The sequence below is a fragment of the Passer domesticus genome, chromosome 12, assembly GCF_036417665.1.
Source record: "Passer domesticus isolate bPasDom1 chromosome 12, bPasDom1.hap1, whole genome shotgun sequence".
NCBI lineage: Eukaryota > Metazoa > Chordata > Aves > Passeriformes > Passeridae > Passer > Passer domesticus.
In genome coordinates this window covers 10934710-10954536 of record NC_087485.1, presented here as the reverse complement: position 1 = coordinate 10954536, position 19827 = coordinate 10934710, and the positions used below count along the sequence as shown (strand labels likewise).

The window sequence follows — 19827 nt, the reverse complement described above, 5'->3', positions numbered from 1 at the left end:
GGCCCCGGGAGATCTCCTGCCCAGCACCCAGCAGAGGCTGCAGCTGCAGGGATGCAGTGGCCCACGGTGGGCTGCTCTGCTCCCTTTGAGCTGTTATACCTCGCTTTGACATCTAACACCAAAGTGGCATGAAAGGAGAGGAGCATGGAGCCCGTGCTGCACCCACATCCTGCAGTGCCTGGTGGCACTGGGACTGGCACCCATTCCCAGTGGGAGTCTTGTGCAGCTGAATGGGCAGGGATGCAGAATTGTGCATCAGGTTTTTTTTGTTTTTTTTTTTGCTCATCAGCAGTTTTGAAACTGGAAAGAAATAATTAGAAGAAACTCCACCTTCAGTTTAAAGCCATGTACAGCTACAGGAAAAATAAACAGAAATGACTGTGAAAGTATCATGGTTTTTGTTCAAGGATGTTTAATTTGTCCAAGCCTGCTAGCAAGTTCTGGTTATTTTCTGAAGTGAAGGATAACTTCATTTGCCTTGGGTTAAAGGAAAAAAGGAAGAAAAAAAGAGATTGCCCAGCTTCTACAGAAACACAAGTATCTAAACTGACACTCAGAATTACATGTATTTCACCATGGGCTCAAGATTTGCTGTAATACACTTGTCTGCTGTAATTGACCAAAACTCTTATAGATTTATCTGCCACCATTCTATAAGGGAGAAAGTCTGTTTACACAAGGATGATAATTATCACTAGCTTCATCTATATTCTGTCAATGCCAAGGCACGCTAAGCAGTAACCAAATCCTTTGACAGTCTGTACAGCAAAGCACCTAACATGTTAACCCCAAAATCCCCAAATGCATGCCTAGATTTATGTATATTTTAGACATTTGCCACATACAATTAAGTGCACCCATCTGGACATCTCTTTAGTAAAACAAATATGTATTGTGTATGTGCACAATCTATTAAATCTCCTTGTGACCCACAGGAACAGGAGGAACAAGAAGGGGGCCTGGAAGAGGAGAAGTTCTTCAGCACAAGCTTTCCACAGGTGGTGACCAGATAGGAGCAGGGTGCACAATTTTATTTATTTTATATATATGTGTAAATATGCACATCAGGGCAGCAGTGACAATATCCTGATCAGCAGAATTTTCCAAAGTGAGTTCTGCTTTCCAGACACTGAATATTCTTCACTTTCAAAATTAGAAAGAGGAAAGTAAGAAATGGTACAGCCACTTACTATTTTTTTAAATTTAATGGTCAATTCTTATGATTTCTGGAATATCAAAACTAATTCCAAGATTAAGTACCTTTAACTACCAGCAAGAAAATGGTAACACAAGGGGTTTATTGAGTATGTACTTAACTTATTGTTTATTATGTATGTGCTAATGCAATGTATGTTTGTTATCAATACAGTATGGGCTGTAGCACTAAAATAAACCAGCCTGCAGTAAATACACCCTTTAGGTTTCACAAATATTGCCAGCAGGTACCATGGCACTTTGTTTGCCTGCATTTACTTCTCTGTTTTGTAAATACAAATATTTGGTTAAGGCATCTGCTCAGTGAAGAGCTGTGACTGCTGATCCAGGTAGAAGTTTTCAGACCTGTGCACAGTAGAATCCCTTCCAAATGACTGCAGGTACAATTCATCATCAGGTGGGTAATTCTTTACACATTTATGATGATTCAGTCATTGAACCAGCACTAAGGGTAGAATACTGTACTTGAAAATGAAACCTGTGACTTGTTTTGAATGGAATTTAATAAAATAAAATGCAGAAAATGCAATATTACTTTTAGGTTCTGATTATTATTATAAATACTTGGGTCTGTTTGGAAAACAAATACAGTGTTTTGCAATTAGACCCCTGACCTATAAAATCACTTGAGCAACTGCGTAACAGAGCATATGAGTAGTCACTTCAATGAAATTACTACCTTTATACATGAATTATCAGCTCATTTTAAATTATTTTCTGGATCAAAGCCTCTCTTTTACAATTAGAGCAGCAGAGTTACAATGATGTGGCAACTCCAGTTTGGAGAAAAATAACAGACCAAAGATAACTGCATCATAAAGATATTCCTGGAGAGGAAGGAGAATAAAGGATACCTGGAAGAAGTGTCCATATAACTGCAAGACAAGTATAATTTTCTGTTTTTTTTTTTTTTTTTTTTTTAATCAAGAAGAGCAAAATAAATTTAATTTCAAGCCTTCTAAGAAAACTCTCCATTGCTTTGGCTTGTTTAGGGGCTGAAGATGTTAATGCTCAAAGAACTCAAACAAAACCCACTATTTAAAATACCACTTCTGGTTTTTAACTGAGGTAAACAGAATGCATTCTAAATCTCCAATGTAGGCTATTGAAGTGTCACAGCAGCTCGTTCAAAGCAATACATTCACTTCTCAAAGATTTTCGTATTAGAATCGAAAATTCTCTCCCTCCGATGCACCTGAGAAGCATTAACTTCTTGGTGACTTTAAGAACCAAATCCTTTAATACAAACCTAGCTTTTCCCACAGGCACTTGAAAATATTTAGCATTTTTTCAGTTGGATGCAATTTTCATAATAAAGTAGCTCACTTGGCTACCTGACACCACAGACAAAGACGCCGAGTGAGCAGCTCCTGCCAACTTAGAGCATGATCGCAGCCCTCAGTCACATATTAAGTAGGCTTTGAAACATCCAATTGCTGTAACAATGCAAGCAATTTATGTATTATATATTATTGTTATATATTTTTTCATTACTCATAACATATGTATTTTCTTCTGTAACATCCAGACACAAGTCTTTCACACCCCATGTCTTTCAGTCAGCCTTAACAGAGCATACAATAGTTCTTACATTTATGTAACATTTAAATTCCACCTCTCTGGCCAGTTTTAGGTTACCAAAGCAGCCCTTTGGTATTATTCTGAATGGCACTGGCCCATCCCTATGAATGCTGCTCCCTACATTTGTTTAAATTTCACTGGCAAACCTCACAGAAATGTGTAGAAATGACATATATTTTTCTGTGACTAAACACTCAGCCCCCGTCTATCAAATCAGAAATGTTCATAGTGAACTGCATTTCTGGCAGTTTCAAGGGTACAATTGTAAAACTACAGTATATTTTGTCAAATCAAACCCTACAATGATCCTGGTTTACTTCCATCCACTTAGCCTATTAATGCAGGCTAATACTGCATGTTCTTGTGGCAGCAAACCCTAAAGTGTACCAGGAGACTCTGGTGATAGATTACATGTACATGCTGTGTCATATCCAATTAACTCAAATTGACTGTGTACTGCATTATGCTGTTAGTGCATGGAAGATCAATAAATATGGAGAAAATCCAACGAGGCGCTCTCCATTCCCATCCAATTCTAGTAGGTCTGAGACAGATCATGCTCCTATGATGTGTGTGCTGCTGCTGAAGAGGGCAGGTGGTGCATAGACACCATTCAAACTTGGCCTATTCAATCTAAACTCCTCTAACTCGCCATTCATGCATAGCAAAACACCATCTGGTCCTATTTTGCCTCCAGCAATCACAGCTGACCAAAAACGATAATAACAGCTGTTGCAAAACAAAAGCCAAACAAAGGGGGGAGGGAAAGGTTAGAATGCAGTCCAGTGCTGCAAAATACTCCATGAAGTGAGAAATGAAAAAGGAGCCATTCAAATAGGAATCCCCATTGAAAAGAGTCAGTGCAAGACTTGTGGTTAAACTTGAGATATTTAATCCATCTGTCCTGCAAACCACAATGGTCAGGTGATAATATAAAATTGAGATTATGTTGCACAGAGGTATTTAAAGGTTTTGTTCTCCAAGTTAGAAACTAATGACCCTGTGTCAGCTAAAAATTAAACCTCCTTATGTTCTTTCATCATGTGTCAACCTGGGTTAATGTGAAAGTAGAATGTGGTTAACCGAGGTGATAAAGCATCTGAAACCTTGGGAAAAGAAGGCAGCAGTTAAGTGCTTGTAAATGCTATGAAGAAAAACATTCTTAAAAACCATGCACAACACTGAAACCGTACAGATTATTGCATTTTTCTTGTATAAATTGCATATCAAGCGATTTAAACTAACAGTTTTATTTATGACCTATGATAGCACAGTTATTCACTTAGATTTAGGGAACATGAACACAAACTTGCACAGTTTGAAACACAAGATGTTCTGCAATATGGTATTGTGGGTAATGCAAAATATAATTTTGTGGCAAGCAGGGGGATGCTCCAGTTTTTCAAGATTCAAATTTTGATATTTAAAATGTACAGTGTCCTGCTTGATGATTAATTTTCTTTTTTTTTTTAGCTGCAGTAATTAAAACTATTTTTCCTGGAATTGAACATCAGTAGTTCAGCAGCTCTTAATCAAATGTGATAAAACCCAGGATTTATGAAACCATTTAATGAGTGTAATAACACCTGCTTCTCGCTGCAAATAGTTGAAAACAGACTTCAGTTGTAATTAACTCTTATCACTTGTGACATTTTTCCAACGATACTTCATAGGTCTTCAAAATGACAATTATAGAACTAATACACAATTACTATCACATGCAGTTTAGCAATTATTTCTGAAGACATTTGTCTAAAGGTTTCAAAAACCACTATAAAATGGTTTCCTTTGTTACGTAACATTGGTTAAAACTGACACAGAAAAAATCTCTCCCAACCAGCCTCTGTCGTGCCATTTCTAATGCAGACAGGCTTCCTTGCACTTGGAATAAACACCCTCCATTCCAGGCATTATTAGATATCATGCTAAGGCTATTAGGAGCATGGGTAGCTGTCAACTAACACCTATTATGAAAAGCTTCAATTTATATATGATTTTTTCTGCTCCAAGAAATCTATAAATTTATAATTAGAATCTCTTGCTGTTCAATATTTGTACATAATAAGCAGAGTACCTGAGGATGATGAAATATTGAAAGATGAATTCATTATGAAGAAACTCACACAGTGCAGTACCTCTTCCCTTAAGTCTGGCTGCAACTTTTTGGGGATCTCTATTCCATTATTTTTGGGTTGTACTCTGAGCATGGTAGCCATGCCTCAAACAGGATTAGGATTCTGCTCAGGCTTGACACTTGCTGTTTTTAATTTTCATTTTATCATAAGCAGTTTAAGATTGTTGCCAGTGGTAATTTGCAATTTTTATCAAGACCTCTTCATTATAGCTTCTGACAGGACAGATGCTGTAATTAATCATGCCAGACAACTGGGGATAGTGGTCAGACTGCACTCGCAGCACACATACTGCAGGAGAAGAAGGGAAACAAGAAAATAGAGGCTCTCTCCTTTCTGTTCAGAGCAAAAACATAGGAACAGCACTAATAACCTGACAACACACTGGATGTTAATGTTTCCAAAGCCTTCATATGAAAGACCTGCCCACTCCATCCTCCCCACTCCATCACATTCTACCTTAATGAGAAAGTTAAGTCAGACAGCTCAGGAGCAGCCCAAGTCAAGAGCTGGAGGTTTACAGAGGGAAGCAGTAGCTGTGTTTACATCTGGAACTCTGGGATACAAAGAAACAATTTGAGCTGATTTCATCTCTGAACACTACAGCTGAGAGAGGGGCTCACTTCCCTGTTCCTGCAGATGACCAGCACAGGGCACCATGACTGTGCTGTGAGCCAGCACTTGCTTTCTCTCTCTGAAGACACAGACACCTCAGAGAAGCTGCCCACAGCTCTGCAGCAGAGCATCTTGGAGGGTACAAGAGCCAAGTACTTGCTCTGTTCCCTTCATACCTGTTCACCCAGAATGTTTGATAAAAATCCAAAGGAGTTTAAAAATGTCCAAGAAAGCATTTGCAGAAGGAAACATTTCTGGTTCCTCTATGAAAGACTTACAGCTCATCAGTTTTACTGAAATGTGTTTATTCTATAGCAAGATAAAAGCATTTATTTTAGATAAGCAAAATACAAACAACTTAATTGCTGCTATCATAACTCATAAAAAAGTATAAAACAGCATAAAAACACAATAAGCAATGTAGCAATTAATAATTCATGTTACCAGTGTTTACATTAAAGCCTCATTTATGAAAACTTTACAACACATGATATGAAAACTTACAACTTTTAAAGAAAATATTTACATTGATTATTCAGCTGTGGAGTTTCATTTAAATATTCTACTGGTTTTACAGCGTATTAATAACTTGCATTTCTCATCTTAGCTTTCTGTAATAACAGTTTTATTTAAGTGCATTTCCCTTTTAAAAATACAGTGTATTAAATCTGAAACTCATCACTTCGACACAGAATATAATATTCACATTTGTTCTGTAATTGGAATTAACGTAAGAGGGTAAATGTCAATATATATTTCCTTACAAACTATGGCAGATTTATTTGGAGAAATGAAGTGAAAAGTTGGGTCAAACATTTATGTCCAGTTACTTGCATTTGTATTTCTGAAGACATTTAGGAGAAAAAAAAGAAAAAAATAAGAGCTTTGGCAAAAATCTGTGATTTACTCTATTTTTTCATGACAAAAAATGCCATCAACTAACTCATGTCATACAAGTATGATTGTATGAAATCCAATCATAATTTTACAGGTAGTTACAACTGTGCTTTAAGGGCTTCATGAGTTCATACTGCCTTGAAGTGCATTACTCACTTTTAGAGAAAGAAGGGCTATAGCATATAACTCTGAAAGGCCATTTTGCAGTCATAAGGTCCAGGTATTTATTAGGCCAGTTGATTCACATATTGTAGGTAAAGCTTAAATAAATTAAAAAGGCATCACATGAAAAAGAGAACAGCATTTTTTCTTTTAAACAAAATGATTTATAGTCAGCTAAAAGATGATACACAGCTACATTGTAGTTCTTTATTGCCTATCTAATAGACACTTTAGAGGATCATTTGATCTGTTATGCATCCCTGCATAACTACCATCAACAATTTACAGTTTTCAGCCAAATATGGTTTACCCCTACCCCTCCATCAGCACAAAGCCATGTTGCAAGATCGTTTATCTTCAGAAAATACTGACCTGTGACAATACTTGAGTCTGTGTCTGAGATTGTATTTGTGACTGGTGCTGCTGAGGTGCTGGCTGAGGGCTCCCAATGGCAGGGATGGGAGAAGTCATCTGCGGGGCTCCCGGGGAATGCTGCTGAGGAGAAGGCTGGGACTGGTGTTGCATATGCTGCATTTGCTGCTGCTGCATTTGCTGAAGCTGTATGTGCTGCAGTTGCTGTTGCATCTGCTGTTGATTAATCTGCTGCTGGAGATGCTGCTGCTGCTGCTGCAAATGTTGCTGCATGTGGTGCTGAAAATGCTGCTGCTGCATTTGCTGTTGTATTTGCTGATGCATTTGATGCTGATGTAGTTGCTGCTGCTGCATCTGCTGCATCTGTTGCTGCTGGAGCTGCTGCATCTGGTGCTGCTGGCTTTGCATGGAGGGGCTGAGTTGAGACGAAGACGGCGTCGCCACCATGTTTGTGCCCATGGAGCTTATCAACGGAGCCGCAATGTTTGTTGGCATGTTTGGGGCAATGGTAACAGAAGCTACAATCTGATTCATTGGCAGTCTCATGGTCAAGGGTTTTGGAGCAATTGCTCTGGAAAGGGGCTGTTGAAGAGTTTGGGGAGGTGCTGACACCGTGGCGTGTTGAGAAAGAGAACTATTGAGAATGAGGGAGGAAGACAAATTTGTGGATGCCAGTGTTTGCTGAACAGAACGAATTGTCTGGGCCTCAGCAGATTCTGCAGCAGCCTGTGTTTGGAAGAGAAATTAATTGTTCTTTTCAACAGAAAAAATGTTGTTACTGTTTACATGGTAATAAAAGTAACAGCTACTCAGAGACCTTTGCCATCTTTTGTTTTCTATCAGAAAAGATCAATCTGCAGTCTGAAAACAATCACTGATCAGCAATACATTGTATCACCTCTTTATCTGCCTCCCTATATGGCACCTCCAGGTCTTGCACAAAAACTAACTTGTGCCCTTGATCAGCACCAGAAAGTCACAGATGTCACATACATTTTGTCACTGAAAGAGCTAGAACAGACCCAACATATTTACATGTTTTTAAAAACACCCTGCTCTATGGGAGTCAGCAGCACACACACTCCCCACCCCATGACTTACCAACCAATGAGCAATTAACCGAGCAATTAACTCTTCAGACATTTACCTGAGAATGTAATAAATTGTGCTGCACAAGTTTCTCTCTCATCCCTACCCTGAGCAACCATCACGTGTGAAAAAGCTATAGCAAGGATGTCTTAATTTAGAGGAGATGAGATACAATGACTTTGAGCGTCATTTCCACCTGCAATCTACCCAGAAGTTACTTGGCAGTCCTGGTCCCATGGATTTGGGGAAAGCAATATAATTTCTGACGGCTTTGAAAAGGGAATTTAAGATTCACAAAATAACATCTCTCAAAGGTATTTAGAATTCCTGCTGATCTTGAACTTAGCATTGTGATACTAAAGGCTTTTAGAATATTATCTAAGCCCCAGAGGCAACAGAAAAACACAGCTTCTTAACTCAAGCAGAAGAAATCTTCCAGCTTTCAAAAACATGTGTATAATTTCTGATTATGTATTTTTAATCATTAATTGAAATACACAGCAACTTTCCATATGATTTACTAATGTTCTGCAGTTGTACAATTTATTCAAATAAATATTCTCAGGAGTTAAGACATCATCACCCAATGTTTTACCCATATTTTAGATGTCTATAAGCATATTTCCATTTATGATATTCAGATGCAACAGAACTATAATCTGTATAGTGCTGCTGTCTAGAAAGGTAAATTCTCAAGTAAAACAGCAGAGCTTTGTTTTCTTCACAGGTTTTATTTTAACTCAGAATCCACTAAAATACTCCTTGTGGCTCACTGCCAGCTAGTCCCTTTTTTAGTACTCTCCAAGTTCATTGCCACCACACATTTCTTCCCCTCACCTGCAAAAATACTTAAGCTTTGTCACACAACAACTGCTCTCCAACTCCACGCAAAGCAAGCCTGTCCTTTGAGAAGCAGCACTTGAGGAAAAACAAACCTCTGCAAACAACTTGCAAATATTAATGTCCAAAGGTCAGTATATTTTTCATGACTGAATTTTATTTTTGTGGTGAAGTGCATTACTTTGCCTCTGCAGCTCAAGGAAGATGTACAATTACAAAGATGTTTTCTGGTAATCATTAGTATGCCAGCAGAGAGATGAAATTATTTTTGCAGAGACTAAGCAGGGTTCAAGCAGCAGCACAACATCTTGTAGAGCTGTATTACAGAAATCCTAGCATTCTACTTCTGTTGTGCACAGCATCCCCCCTTGTTTCAAATGTTTCAATATCATTGGTAAAAGCTCACTTGCGTTACATCGAAGGCAATATTTGGCTTACCTTAGAAACAAGGCTTGCTCTGTAGGCAGCAAGTGCCTTTAGGTATTCTTTTTTGGCAGCTTCAGTTTTTCTTTTATATACCTATTAAAAGAGACCATAATTTTACCAACTCAAATTATTAGGATTTTTTTTTTGCCAGAATGCTCTCAAAATCACTTGCACAGAAACAAAAAACATAGACCAAAACCCCTGAAAACATTCTACTGTTAGATGTGCTTTTTCCTTTTTTCCTCCTTGAAAGTCCTAAATATCCTTGCAGGTGGTTACAGGCTTTCAGGGCTACTTGCTGGACTTGCAGTACAATTTATGCTGATTATCAGGAATAACAAAAGAATGCTATTTGATATCAGTCTGAGCAGCAAACTGATTGATAAGACTACCTATGCTCTCTTTACTTCCCCAGAACACAGTATGTTTTTGACTCCAAGTAGCAGGGATATTAGAACACTGGGTATTACAAATGCCAAAATGTATCAGCAGTAGTCTAGAATAGCAAAATACACCTGTGCATTTTTTTTGAAAACAAATATTTGAACTACATATAAAAAAATCTGTACATGTTCAAAAAAGGTGGATCAAAGAGCTTGGACTTGCCCCAAAGGTAGCATGAGAGAATCCTATTGAGTTAAATGAGAACTGTTAAGCAAAAATTACTAAATCTCTGTTTTTAATCATGAGTAAATTTAAAGTTCACCTTTAAATCATGTTCATTATCATTTGCTAGATCAGTCTAAAAGTTTCTCTATGTATTTCAGAAAAAAGTACCCTTCATCTCTTGCCAAAAGGTGCCCTATCTGAGAATCTGTCCTGCCATACATGAGTCTATTAACTGTTACTGGGAACAAACAAAGGGTATTTTTAACCCCCTTCAATCCATGTGCAGCAGTTCCATGTGTATAGGAAGAAGAACAACCCTCAAGGAAGTACAAAACTCATCACTCTGTACCCAGTTGGAGCTGGAGATAGCATTTCCCACACAACATTGTAATGAGACTCAGAGGATTGGCTTCAAAGGTTAGAAATCAACACGCTTTGTAACAAATTTATAAGGCAGATCAAAGGAAATGGTAAATATGCTGTACCTTCCTCTTTTCTAACTTATTAATAGGAAACAAGGGCTTTGAAATAGGAAGCATCAAAAGATGGTTTTAAGAGGACTCTAGGACAATATAACCTGAGCTCTTTTACAAACTGCCCTTTAAAATTTAAAGACAAATACAGTCATTTAACACTACCTGTTGGCTCTTACAAAAAAATAATTTTTAGATGCCAAATCTTCAAAACTCAGTTTAGCTCTACAGAGATAGAGTTCTACATCAGCAAGTAGCGTGGTCCACTCAGAGCAGAGGTAGGAGGTTTTTTTTACAACTATTACTATATTCTTGTGAGACAGCCCTGCATCAATTTACCTGTTTTTGTTCTTCTCCTAAACTGTCCCACATAGATGCCACTATTTTTGAAACATCTCCAAATGTAGCATTCGGGTTCTGTCCTTTAATTGCAGCTTGTGTGTCCCTGAAGAAAAGGGCATATGCTGACACTGGCTTTTGTGGCTCATTGGGGTCTTTCTTTTTCTTCTTCTTTGGGGTCTTGGGCTTCTTGCCAGAATCTGGGGCAGCTCTTTTTTCTCCAGTAGCCTAAGAAACAGTAAGAACAAGAACAGTCAATAAATGCATTAAATAATTCAAATAAATTGCAAAAAATTATTTACAGTCAGTCATAATATTATATGGATAAAGCTATTATCTAGGCAACACTTGGGAGAGTCCTGTTGTGCAGGCCCTTCTCTCTTAGTCTCAGCATAATCTCATTGGATCTACTGGAACTAAATGCATGAGTAGTTACTACTCATTCTAAGCATGGCTCTGAGAGTCACTTCTTACAAGCTTAACCTGAAAAAGGACACACCAATGCTAATTTGTATTAAAAAATTCAGATTTAGTTTCTAGCGTATTTTGAAGAAACCATCTATGTTTTTCCTTTAAGATCCAATCTCAGCATTTGAGACACAAAAAGCAAAAGCTTGGAGGCATTTCCCAATTTCCAGGCTTAGACTGGCAACTTAGACATGGGCCAGGGATTAAAAATCCCACTCTTCAGGCAAAAGGCAGCAGCAACTGGGCAGTTTGTGCCCACCTGCAGGAGCTCTGGCTGTGATCCCCAGGGCAGGGCAGGTGCCCCTGGGGGAGCACTGGAAGCTCTGTGCTCTGGCCAGGCACCAACAGCTCCCCTCTCCCCTCTGGGATGGGGATGCCAGCAGCTCTGCTCCCTGTCTGTGCCTCGTGCCCTGGACTCTCTTGTGTTGAGCTGTGCACAGATTATTGCAACAAGGGGATCAAGTGGCTCTAAATATGATATGTAATATGATACATATCTCTATGAGAGTAATTTACTTTGATATTTTGAGGACCCTGTACAATGAACTTTCCACATGTATAACTTCCATAAACTTAATGAGAAAATCTTTCATGGAACAGTCTTAAATTAGGCTTTTACATATACTGCTATAACAACATTTGTTCTTCATTTGGTCAATATTTTTTTTTTCCTTTTATAAGATATTTATTTAAAGGAAGATAGAAGTTAACTAAACTTTCAGTTAGAAGAAACCTTATTTTTACTTCTCTCTAAACACATCCATGTTTTACATGACTCCAGAGAATACCATAATGACAAAACTGTCCAAGACTGATGCCTGAAGAGATTCAAGAGATCTGAAAACTAGACCAAAAGAAATATATATATATATACTAGGTTCATTATTATGAGGGTAGAAACTTCTTAAGTAAAGAAGCTTATCAGCAAATTAATAATATTCCATTTCACTGTAACACTTGTATTTTAAATGATACTGAGCAGATACTGCCACATCCATGAAAATCCAGCGTGTGGATGTGCAAGGCTTGCTGGCTGCAGCATGTGGAATAACTTACTCTGTTTGATTCATCTGCATCTTCCTCATTGATAGAGCTAGATGGGGAAGGAGTGGCTGATTTACTTGCAGGAGGGGAGGGAGAAGTGTGTGGCAAATTAGTGCCTCCTAAATTTAGCCCCAGCTGCGCACTCAGCTGAGACTGGTTAATGGTGGTGAGCTGAGACGGAGGCATAATTCCCGAATGAGCAGCATCAGTCATGTGGACAATAGATCTCATAATCAGAGAGTGATCCTGGCGGTACTGGGAAACCTGGCTGTGATTCTGATCCTAAAAGAGATGGAAATGTTGGTTAGGTATTAGCAGTTACCATACAGCAGTAGCAGGTGAAGCTATTTGCACAGGCCTACAGAACCAACACTGTCAATATGCAGTTTGCTTCCTTCCTTTTTAATGAATTAAATACATTATTAATAAATTAAGTGCAGCAACAGTTACTATAATTGCCCCAGACTTCACTTTTCCCCCAGCTGGGGCTGCTTATTTTGTTCTTTGACTAAGAATTGCATTTCTCTGTTTTTAAACATTTCTTCTCTTGATGTAGTGAGCAATACCCACATAAACAATAGGGAAACAGGATGACTGAGGATTCAGGAAAACATTTTGCAAATGAGGAGACACAAACTGCTGTCAGAAAGTAAACAAAATTAGGGTGGGATGAGGGGATATATATATATATATATATATATATATATATATATATATACAGAGAGAAAAGCATCTTCCTTTACTGAGTTTCAATTATTCTTGGCCATAACAAGTAACAGCAGTAGGTATAAACCAGTCCTGCCTGGGTGGGATTTTAAAGCTGTTTTAAACACAGAACACTGCCCTACCAGTCTGGAGTGCATTCACTGCAGCAGGCTGGAGAACCAGTCCAGTAATCCTAAACACTCCTAAAGATCCCTGTTGGCAAGTAGCACATAAAACTGCACATTTTTATCTTTAATCCAACAATCAAACATGTGGAAGTAGCAATCGATGTACAAATCACCGACTTTATTTTTCTTGTACTCCACGTCTCAGAAGCACAAGAGCTTGCATGGTTTGGTTTCTCCTGTTTCTTGAGGGCACAAACTGTGTCTCCTACATCTGCACAACATTTACCACATTTGTAAATAAAAAGAAGCAAGACCCTGAAGGTAAAGTCAGCTGCAATCTGCCTATGAAAACTAGGGGGTTTTTTTGACCACACACAGATCAATACACAATGAAGGAACATGTAAACAGAAAAGAAGATTTTTTAAAAAGTTAATAAGAGAATAAATAGCTCACAAATTGATTCAGCAACCTGATTAATCTACAGTCATTGTTTGAACAGCCAGAAACATGAGAAATAAATTAGATTTTGAAAACTCTTTCATTATTAATAAGCCACATTGCAATTAGTAGCAGGTGCAATGATCCTTAATGAAATGACACAGAACAAAACAGCAATTGTGAGAGCCCACTGGACTTCGACATCAGAGTCTGACCTTCCTGGTGCTCTCTTATTAAGTATGGATAAGTACAAACCAGTTTTCAAAAATCTGTGTCAGCATGGAGGTAGAAGTTTCGCCCAAATGATTTTCCCTTACTTTTTATAACTTTGCCCTCAACAGAGGCAGTGGTTCTGTGCTCCTGGAAGCCTTTCTTTGTCTGGGACAAGGGTGGCCATACAAAGAAGCAACATGTGTCAGAGAAGATGCATACCCTGCCTCATGTATCTTTATACACAAATACTGCAGCTCACTACTTCCCTACAGCAGTAAATCATATTAATTCTGAATTTGACAGTTGTGTCTCTTTCTGCTGGAGCCTATACAGTAGAAACAAATCCTTCTTTAGCATAAAAATGCACGTGCAGCTGGGTCCAGTACAGATCAATTTAACCTCACGATCCAGATCCTGTGGCCCAGGGCTCACCCTCACTTTCCCCATGTTTCCCCAGCCATTGCCAGCTTGGCTCATCATCCATACCACACCACACTGCTTTTCCTACTTCTTAAATGCTTTTAATATTTTCAGTAAAGGACTGTAGTTCCTTAGAGATGAGTGTGTGTGCCAAAAGTGGAGCACTTGATACAGAAAGATCAAAACATCAGACTTATTGGCTGAAATACCCATTTGCTTCAGGGCACCTTTCTGTGAAAATTTACTGTTAACTGTTAACTACAGGGTCATTTTGATTGTGGCTTGTATTGGCAGTGGCATCTGGAAGTCATTCAAAGTCTTTTGTGAAACGATATCACTCTGCCTATTACTCCAATCATTTTAGCTTGCAGACGTTACTTTATTGCACGAAGAAAAACTCTGCTGGTTTTCTCCAGCAAAGCTGAAGATGATCAGAATAACCTTCTCTCATAAAAATTAACTTTCTTCATTATTGTGTAGACAGTACTTTCTTGGAGTGTTCTACCCCTAAAAGCCTTGCTTTTGTTCTCTCTTTATTGCTACACAATACAGGCCTTTCTGGCCTTTACACTGAGGCAACAAAATGTGATGACAAGGGTTACAAACCATTTACTCCAAGTCTTGTCATTTCAGTTGCATCTATGATTTTATTGAGACTAAATTCTCTTGACTTGCACTGACCCAGAATCTAATTTTATACACAAGCCCATGAATTCTTAACTGTCCTTTTTTTCTGATACTCTCTGATGCTTGTGTGGGTTTTCTGCATCCATTTACTTAATTTCAGTTTTTCTTTTCTGTATCTTTTCCTGATTTCTTTAGCCTTTTTCCTTTAATCTTAAGAGCTTCAGTAATACCTAGGAATGACAACAACAATATTTTGTAACTGGCTATTTAGAACTAAACTGATAAGACACACTATATGAAAGAAAATGTTTCATATAATATCCAATCCCTTATTATTCATATGTCCATATGAAAAAAAAAAACATTTCTACACTTTCAGTTTAACTTATATGGGTGATCAATATTAAAAAATAAAGGAACAGGGTTTTCATTCTTTTGCTTTGTGGTACAGTGCTGTGGCCCTGAACAACCTATGGTACCTATACCAGAGCTTTCAGACAAAGCCATTTTTTATGTGTGCACAGTGGTTTGGAAAGAAGGCAGGGAGGCTAGTTCACAGCAATATTAAGGTCCATGGCATTTTCCTATAGCTCCTGAGCAAACAAAAGTCTTCTGAGAAGGAGCTAAAATCAAGAAAACAAAATTTCCATTCATTATCTTTACTCTTACTTTTTCCCTGATACTACCAAAGACCAATACCAAACTGAAAGAATCAATAGCATTTCATTATGCCTGAAATGTTTATAAAAAAAATGTTTAACAACGAAAATCATCCTATATCAGGAGCACACGTGGAAATACAAGTGCACTGAAGCACCCACATGGCATCCTAATTACATTACTATATGAAAACTGAAAAGCTCACATATTCAAAAACATTCCACTGAGAATACTGGGAGAATTTTAGAGACTATCACAAGCTCTTCTACATAAACTTTTCCCAAAGTAAATGTGATACACAAGTATTAAAATCATTGAAGATTTTTGTAACATTAAGCAAAACCAAGAGATTAGTTCTGACAAAAATTCATGAACTTCTCAAGCAGACAGTATCAAGTTTTAATTGAACTTGATCTGCTTTACAGCCTTAGATTGAAGTCAGGCAAAACCTGGTGATCTTAAGTCAGGCAAAGTTCAACCACTGGTTTACTCAGCATGACAATCAAACAAGGACATGACGTGTGGAACCAAAACCAAAGGAGAAATAACTTGTCTAATTCCTCTGCAGGCTGAAATGGCTCTGACTCAGTTCAATCTGCTGTCATCCTACACGAGTGCTACAAACCCCTCAGGTGCAGAGACATTTATTGAGGGCAGCATTGGCCACCTCTCTGGGCTCTCCAGTGACAGGGCAAGGGGAAGGGCTCTAAACAGAGAGCAAGGGGGCTTGGATAAAGTATTAGAGAGCAATTCTTTAATGTGAGGGTGATGAAGCCTTGGACAGAGACCCTCAAGGCCAGGCAGGATGTGATCCTGAGCACTGGTCTGGTGGAAGGTTTCCTGCCCATGGCAGGGGGGTTGGAATGAAATGATTTTAAGGTCCCTTCCAACCCATATAATTTTTACCCTTCTATGATTCTAATTATATACCTGGATTTAAAAAAATGAAAAATATAGTCCAAAATGTTTTCTCCTTCTCAAAACAACTTTATGGTGACTGTGTAGGCAAAATCTCTTACACCACCCTGTCACACATTATAAAGACATTCAGCACTTGGTTCATAGAGGTCTCATCAAAGGAACCATAAAGATATCTGTCCATCAAACTGTCCTACTCTCAACAATTCTAATCACTTCAGACAGTCATGCCATAAAAGTCATATTTAGTCCTGTTGCTAAAGGACATGACAAATATACAGCTTATTCTACATTGATTTGTAAAAGAACAAGTTCTCAAAACTATATAAAATATCAATGCATCAACAGACACTGGAAAGCAAATAATGTAAGGAGACTTAAAAATAAAATAAAGAAAAAGAAAGGAATGTGTAAACTCCCATGCTTTAATTTATGCAGTTTTATCAAAGGTGTTTTTCAAAGTACCATAGAGTATTAAGTGAAAAAAATTATATTAATAAAAGGTAGTTTGCTCTTCTGTTAGCAACTTATTAAGCATTTGGTATTTAGTATAGCTTGTAACAGAGTTAGTATTTATTTTGACAGATAAATGCATCCAGCCATTACACTGAGAGATGTCCTAATTTCCACTTACTTACCCTGCATTTTAAGAATAATTTCCATACAGTAATTCTATCCTGAATTCCCACCCAGATATAATTTTAATCTCTGGGAACTTTCAACAAGACATTTAAAAATATAACTAGGAAATCACTTTTCAGAATATTTTTGAGCAATACTGAAGTCTTGATTAAAATCAATGTCTACAGCCTTCCATCATTTAAATACGCAATACTTCCAGTGAGACTCTGGTCATGTGAGGACTGATGGAAGAGCCCCATGGAAGTGCCCAGAGGAGGATGCAGTGCTGGGATCTCACCCCACACTGCATGAGATAGTTTAAGAGAATTGAGAAATCTGCCAACCAAAATAACTAAGGAATAACTAAGCAAAACCCAACATAACCATTTATGTTCACTGTGCCCTGGTTTCAGAAGTTGACTTAAACTATTATATATTCTATTGCCTGAGGAATTCATCACTGTCAATGTAACATAAGCTGATGCAATATTTTAAAGGATGTATTTAAGTTGAAGCAAATGCACTGCAATGTAAAGAGTGAAATCCTCAGTTGTCCCTGACTGTAAATTACTCCCTTTACTTTTAGTCATGTCAGCATATCTCTAGAAGAAATCCTCAATATTCTTTTTCTCCACAAGTAAAGCATAGATAAAAGAATCCATTAATCTAAATTTTTACAGGATTGGACTTCACTGCCAATCAAAACAAATCAAACTAACAGGATGCTTTTCTCTGTCAGAGATTAAATCCTTACTTAATAGAATACAAAACAGTTGCACTTGGTACTGCCACCACTGAAGAAGTGTCCTTCCTCTCCCCTGCACACACACCATCATCACTAATAGAGCTGTCAAACTGCAGTTATCAGGAGATCCTACAAGCAGCAGCTTCTTTTCTCTGGCAGTAAAAAAAACTCCCATGTTCCACTTCATGTCTCTGTAGAAAAGTAAAGTTACCTAATTTGATTCCCAAAAAAAGTGTACAAGAAACAGTACATGTCAATTCGTAAAAACAAATATGTCTTCATCTGGATCTAAGAGATGGGTTGGTGACAAGAGTTTCACACACATTTTATTGCCTGATAAACATGAAGAACATGCCATTTTTTGGTCTGTGTGCCCATCCTCTGTGTGCCCATACTCTCTTCTGTTCACACATAAACCATAGAATAAATGTAAAAAGAAAAAACAAAACAAAACAAAAAAAACCCCAAAAATACCCAAAACCCCAAAAAACCCAAACCCAATGAACTTGAGGGCCCACTGATTTATTCTTTAAAACTGAGCAACTTATTTTGAGGGTCATCAGGGGCTCCTGTGGGGGTCACACAAGATAGGTATTCTCAAAATCAAGTCGCTCATTTGTGGCACCACTTCTTGCACTTACATAGACTTGTTATATAACATACTGCATAATCTACTGCAGATATATACTGCATATATAATGGAACCTGGCAATGCAAAGCATCAGTTTTGTTTTTGCCTACCCCAGGCCTGAAATTTTCCCCTTTGTAGTTTGTGCATAGGCACCTGGGATGGTTCCTGCAACAATTTTCACCATCCAGAACTTGGCCTCTGCTGGGCCCAGTCGTTCACAGCATGCTCACCTGTGAGTCTCTAGTAAAAACACTGTGTTATGTGGTGAAGAAATACACAAAGCTCACAGCAAGGTCAAAATCACACAACTATCAACCTAAGGGACAAGGACTGGTCTCTGAAAGGTTTACAATTCTTAATTCAAATTCAAATTCTTACTGGAGATGCCCCACCACCCTACCCTGGAGTGTTTTCTCTTTGTTCTTACCCAGTTACTTCCCTGTGAGCCTGCAGATTCCTCACATGATTCCCAACCCAGGCCAGAGGGGTCACACTTCTTGGTTGCCTCATTTGCTACCAAATCCTTCTGCTCTTGCAGACAAGGACAGGCTGGTCACAGACCTCCACCACAGTGGCTGCTGCTGCTGTTTTAGCACCACCTAATTCACAACTTCTTTATAATTTAATCTTTATACCATTTTGTAGAGGCATTTTAAAACAGACTCCCCACTGTCTTCCTCCCAAGCTTCTACCATACTTTAAAGCATATTGAATCACACTCCTCTTGGACAAGGCACCCAACAGCATGATCACAATACATGTGTGACTCAGATCACAGATCTGGGCTCTGATCTGATGAGTCTCTTGGCATGAGGAGCTTCTCTCCAAATTAGCAGTACAAGCTTAGGTCTGCTGTATGCAAACAGTGACGACACATTGCAAACAAATCCTGGATAGTTGAAATTAAGTCCCAGAACGTCAGATAAACGCTGTTAGCAGTTTTGTTACAACCTCCACAACTCAGGTGCTTCAGCTCCCAAATCAAAGGCAGACTTCAAAGGTCCTTATTATGCAGTAAGGAACATGGGGAGAGAGTGTGAGCAAGCATGACAACTAACAAACATTATCAAAGGTAACAAGAATTGTGCAAGGAATTGCAGAGGGACAGACTCAGGGGTTACATGGCATTTTTATGTTTAAAAATTGCTACAAGTGTTGGTAGCTATGTTGAGGGATATGTTGTCATTAGGTTCTGGGAGATTTTTCTTTTCTATGAGGTTTGTTCATTTAGTTGTTGGTTTCTGAAGTAAATCAGAAAAGTAGGTCTCATTATGTTTTGTATTACCAGACCCAGGCATGTTTTTCTTCCATCTACCTGACAACATGGAGTAATTAAACACTCTAAAGAGACATCACATTTCTTCAACACTTGCAAACTTGAAGTGGAAGCTGAGTATTGGGTAAACTGTCCAGAGGGAAACATGAGTGGCAACAGCAGAGAATAGCAGGAATTTCAAA

At 38.2% G+C, this 19827-nt stretch overlaps 1 protein-coding gene across 8 annotated transcripts in view; it reads right to left on the bottom strand.

Annotated features, from left to right (window-relative positions):
* Positions 1 to 1812: 1812 nt before the first annotated feature.
* TOX3 (TOX high mobility group box family member 3) overlaps positions 1813 to 19827 on the bottom strand; it is a 244161-nt gene continuing 226146 nt past the window's right edge. For 7 of the 8 annotated variants that reach the window (XM_064386349.1, XM_064386347.1, XM_064386348.1 and 4 more), the window contains 4 exons: positions 12275 to 12544; positions 10751 to 10978; positions 9342 to 9422; positions 1813 to 7700 (listed from right to left, as the gene is read on the bottom strand). In XM_064386349.1, the coding sequence (XP_064242419.1) occupies positions 6960 to 7700; positions 9342 to 9422; positions 10751 to 10978; positions 12275 to 12544 (1320 nt within the window). In that variant the 3' untranslated portion in view covers positions 1813 to 6959. The remainder of the gene's footprint in view (positions 7701 to 9341; positions 9423 to 10750; positions 10979 to 12274; positions 12545 to 19827) is intronic. The other variant, XM_064386344.1, reaches the window with a different exon arrangement.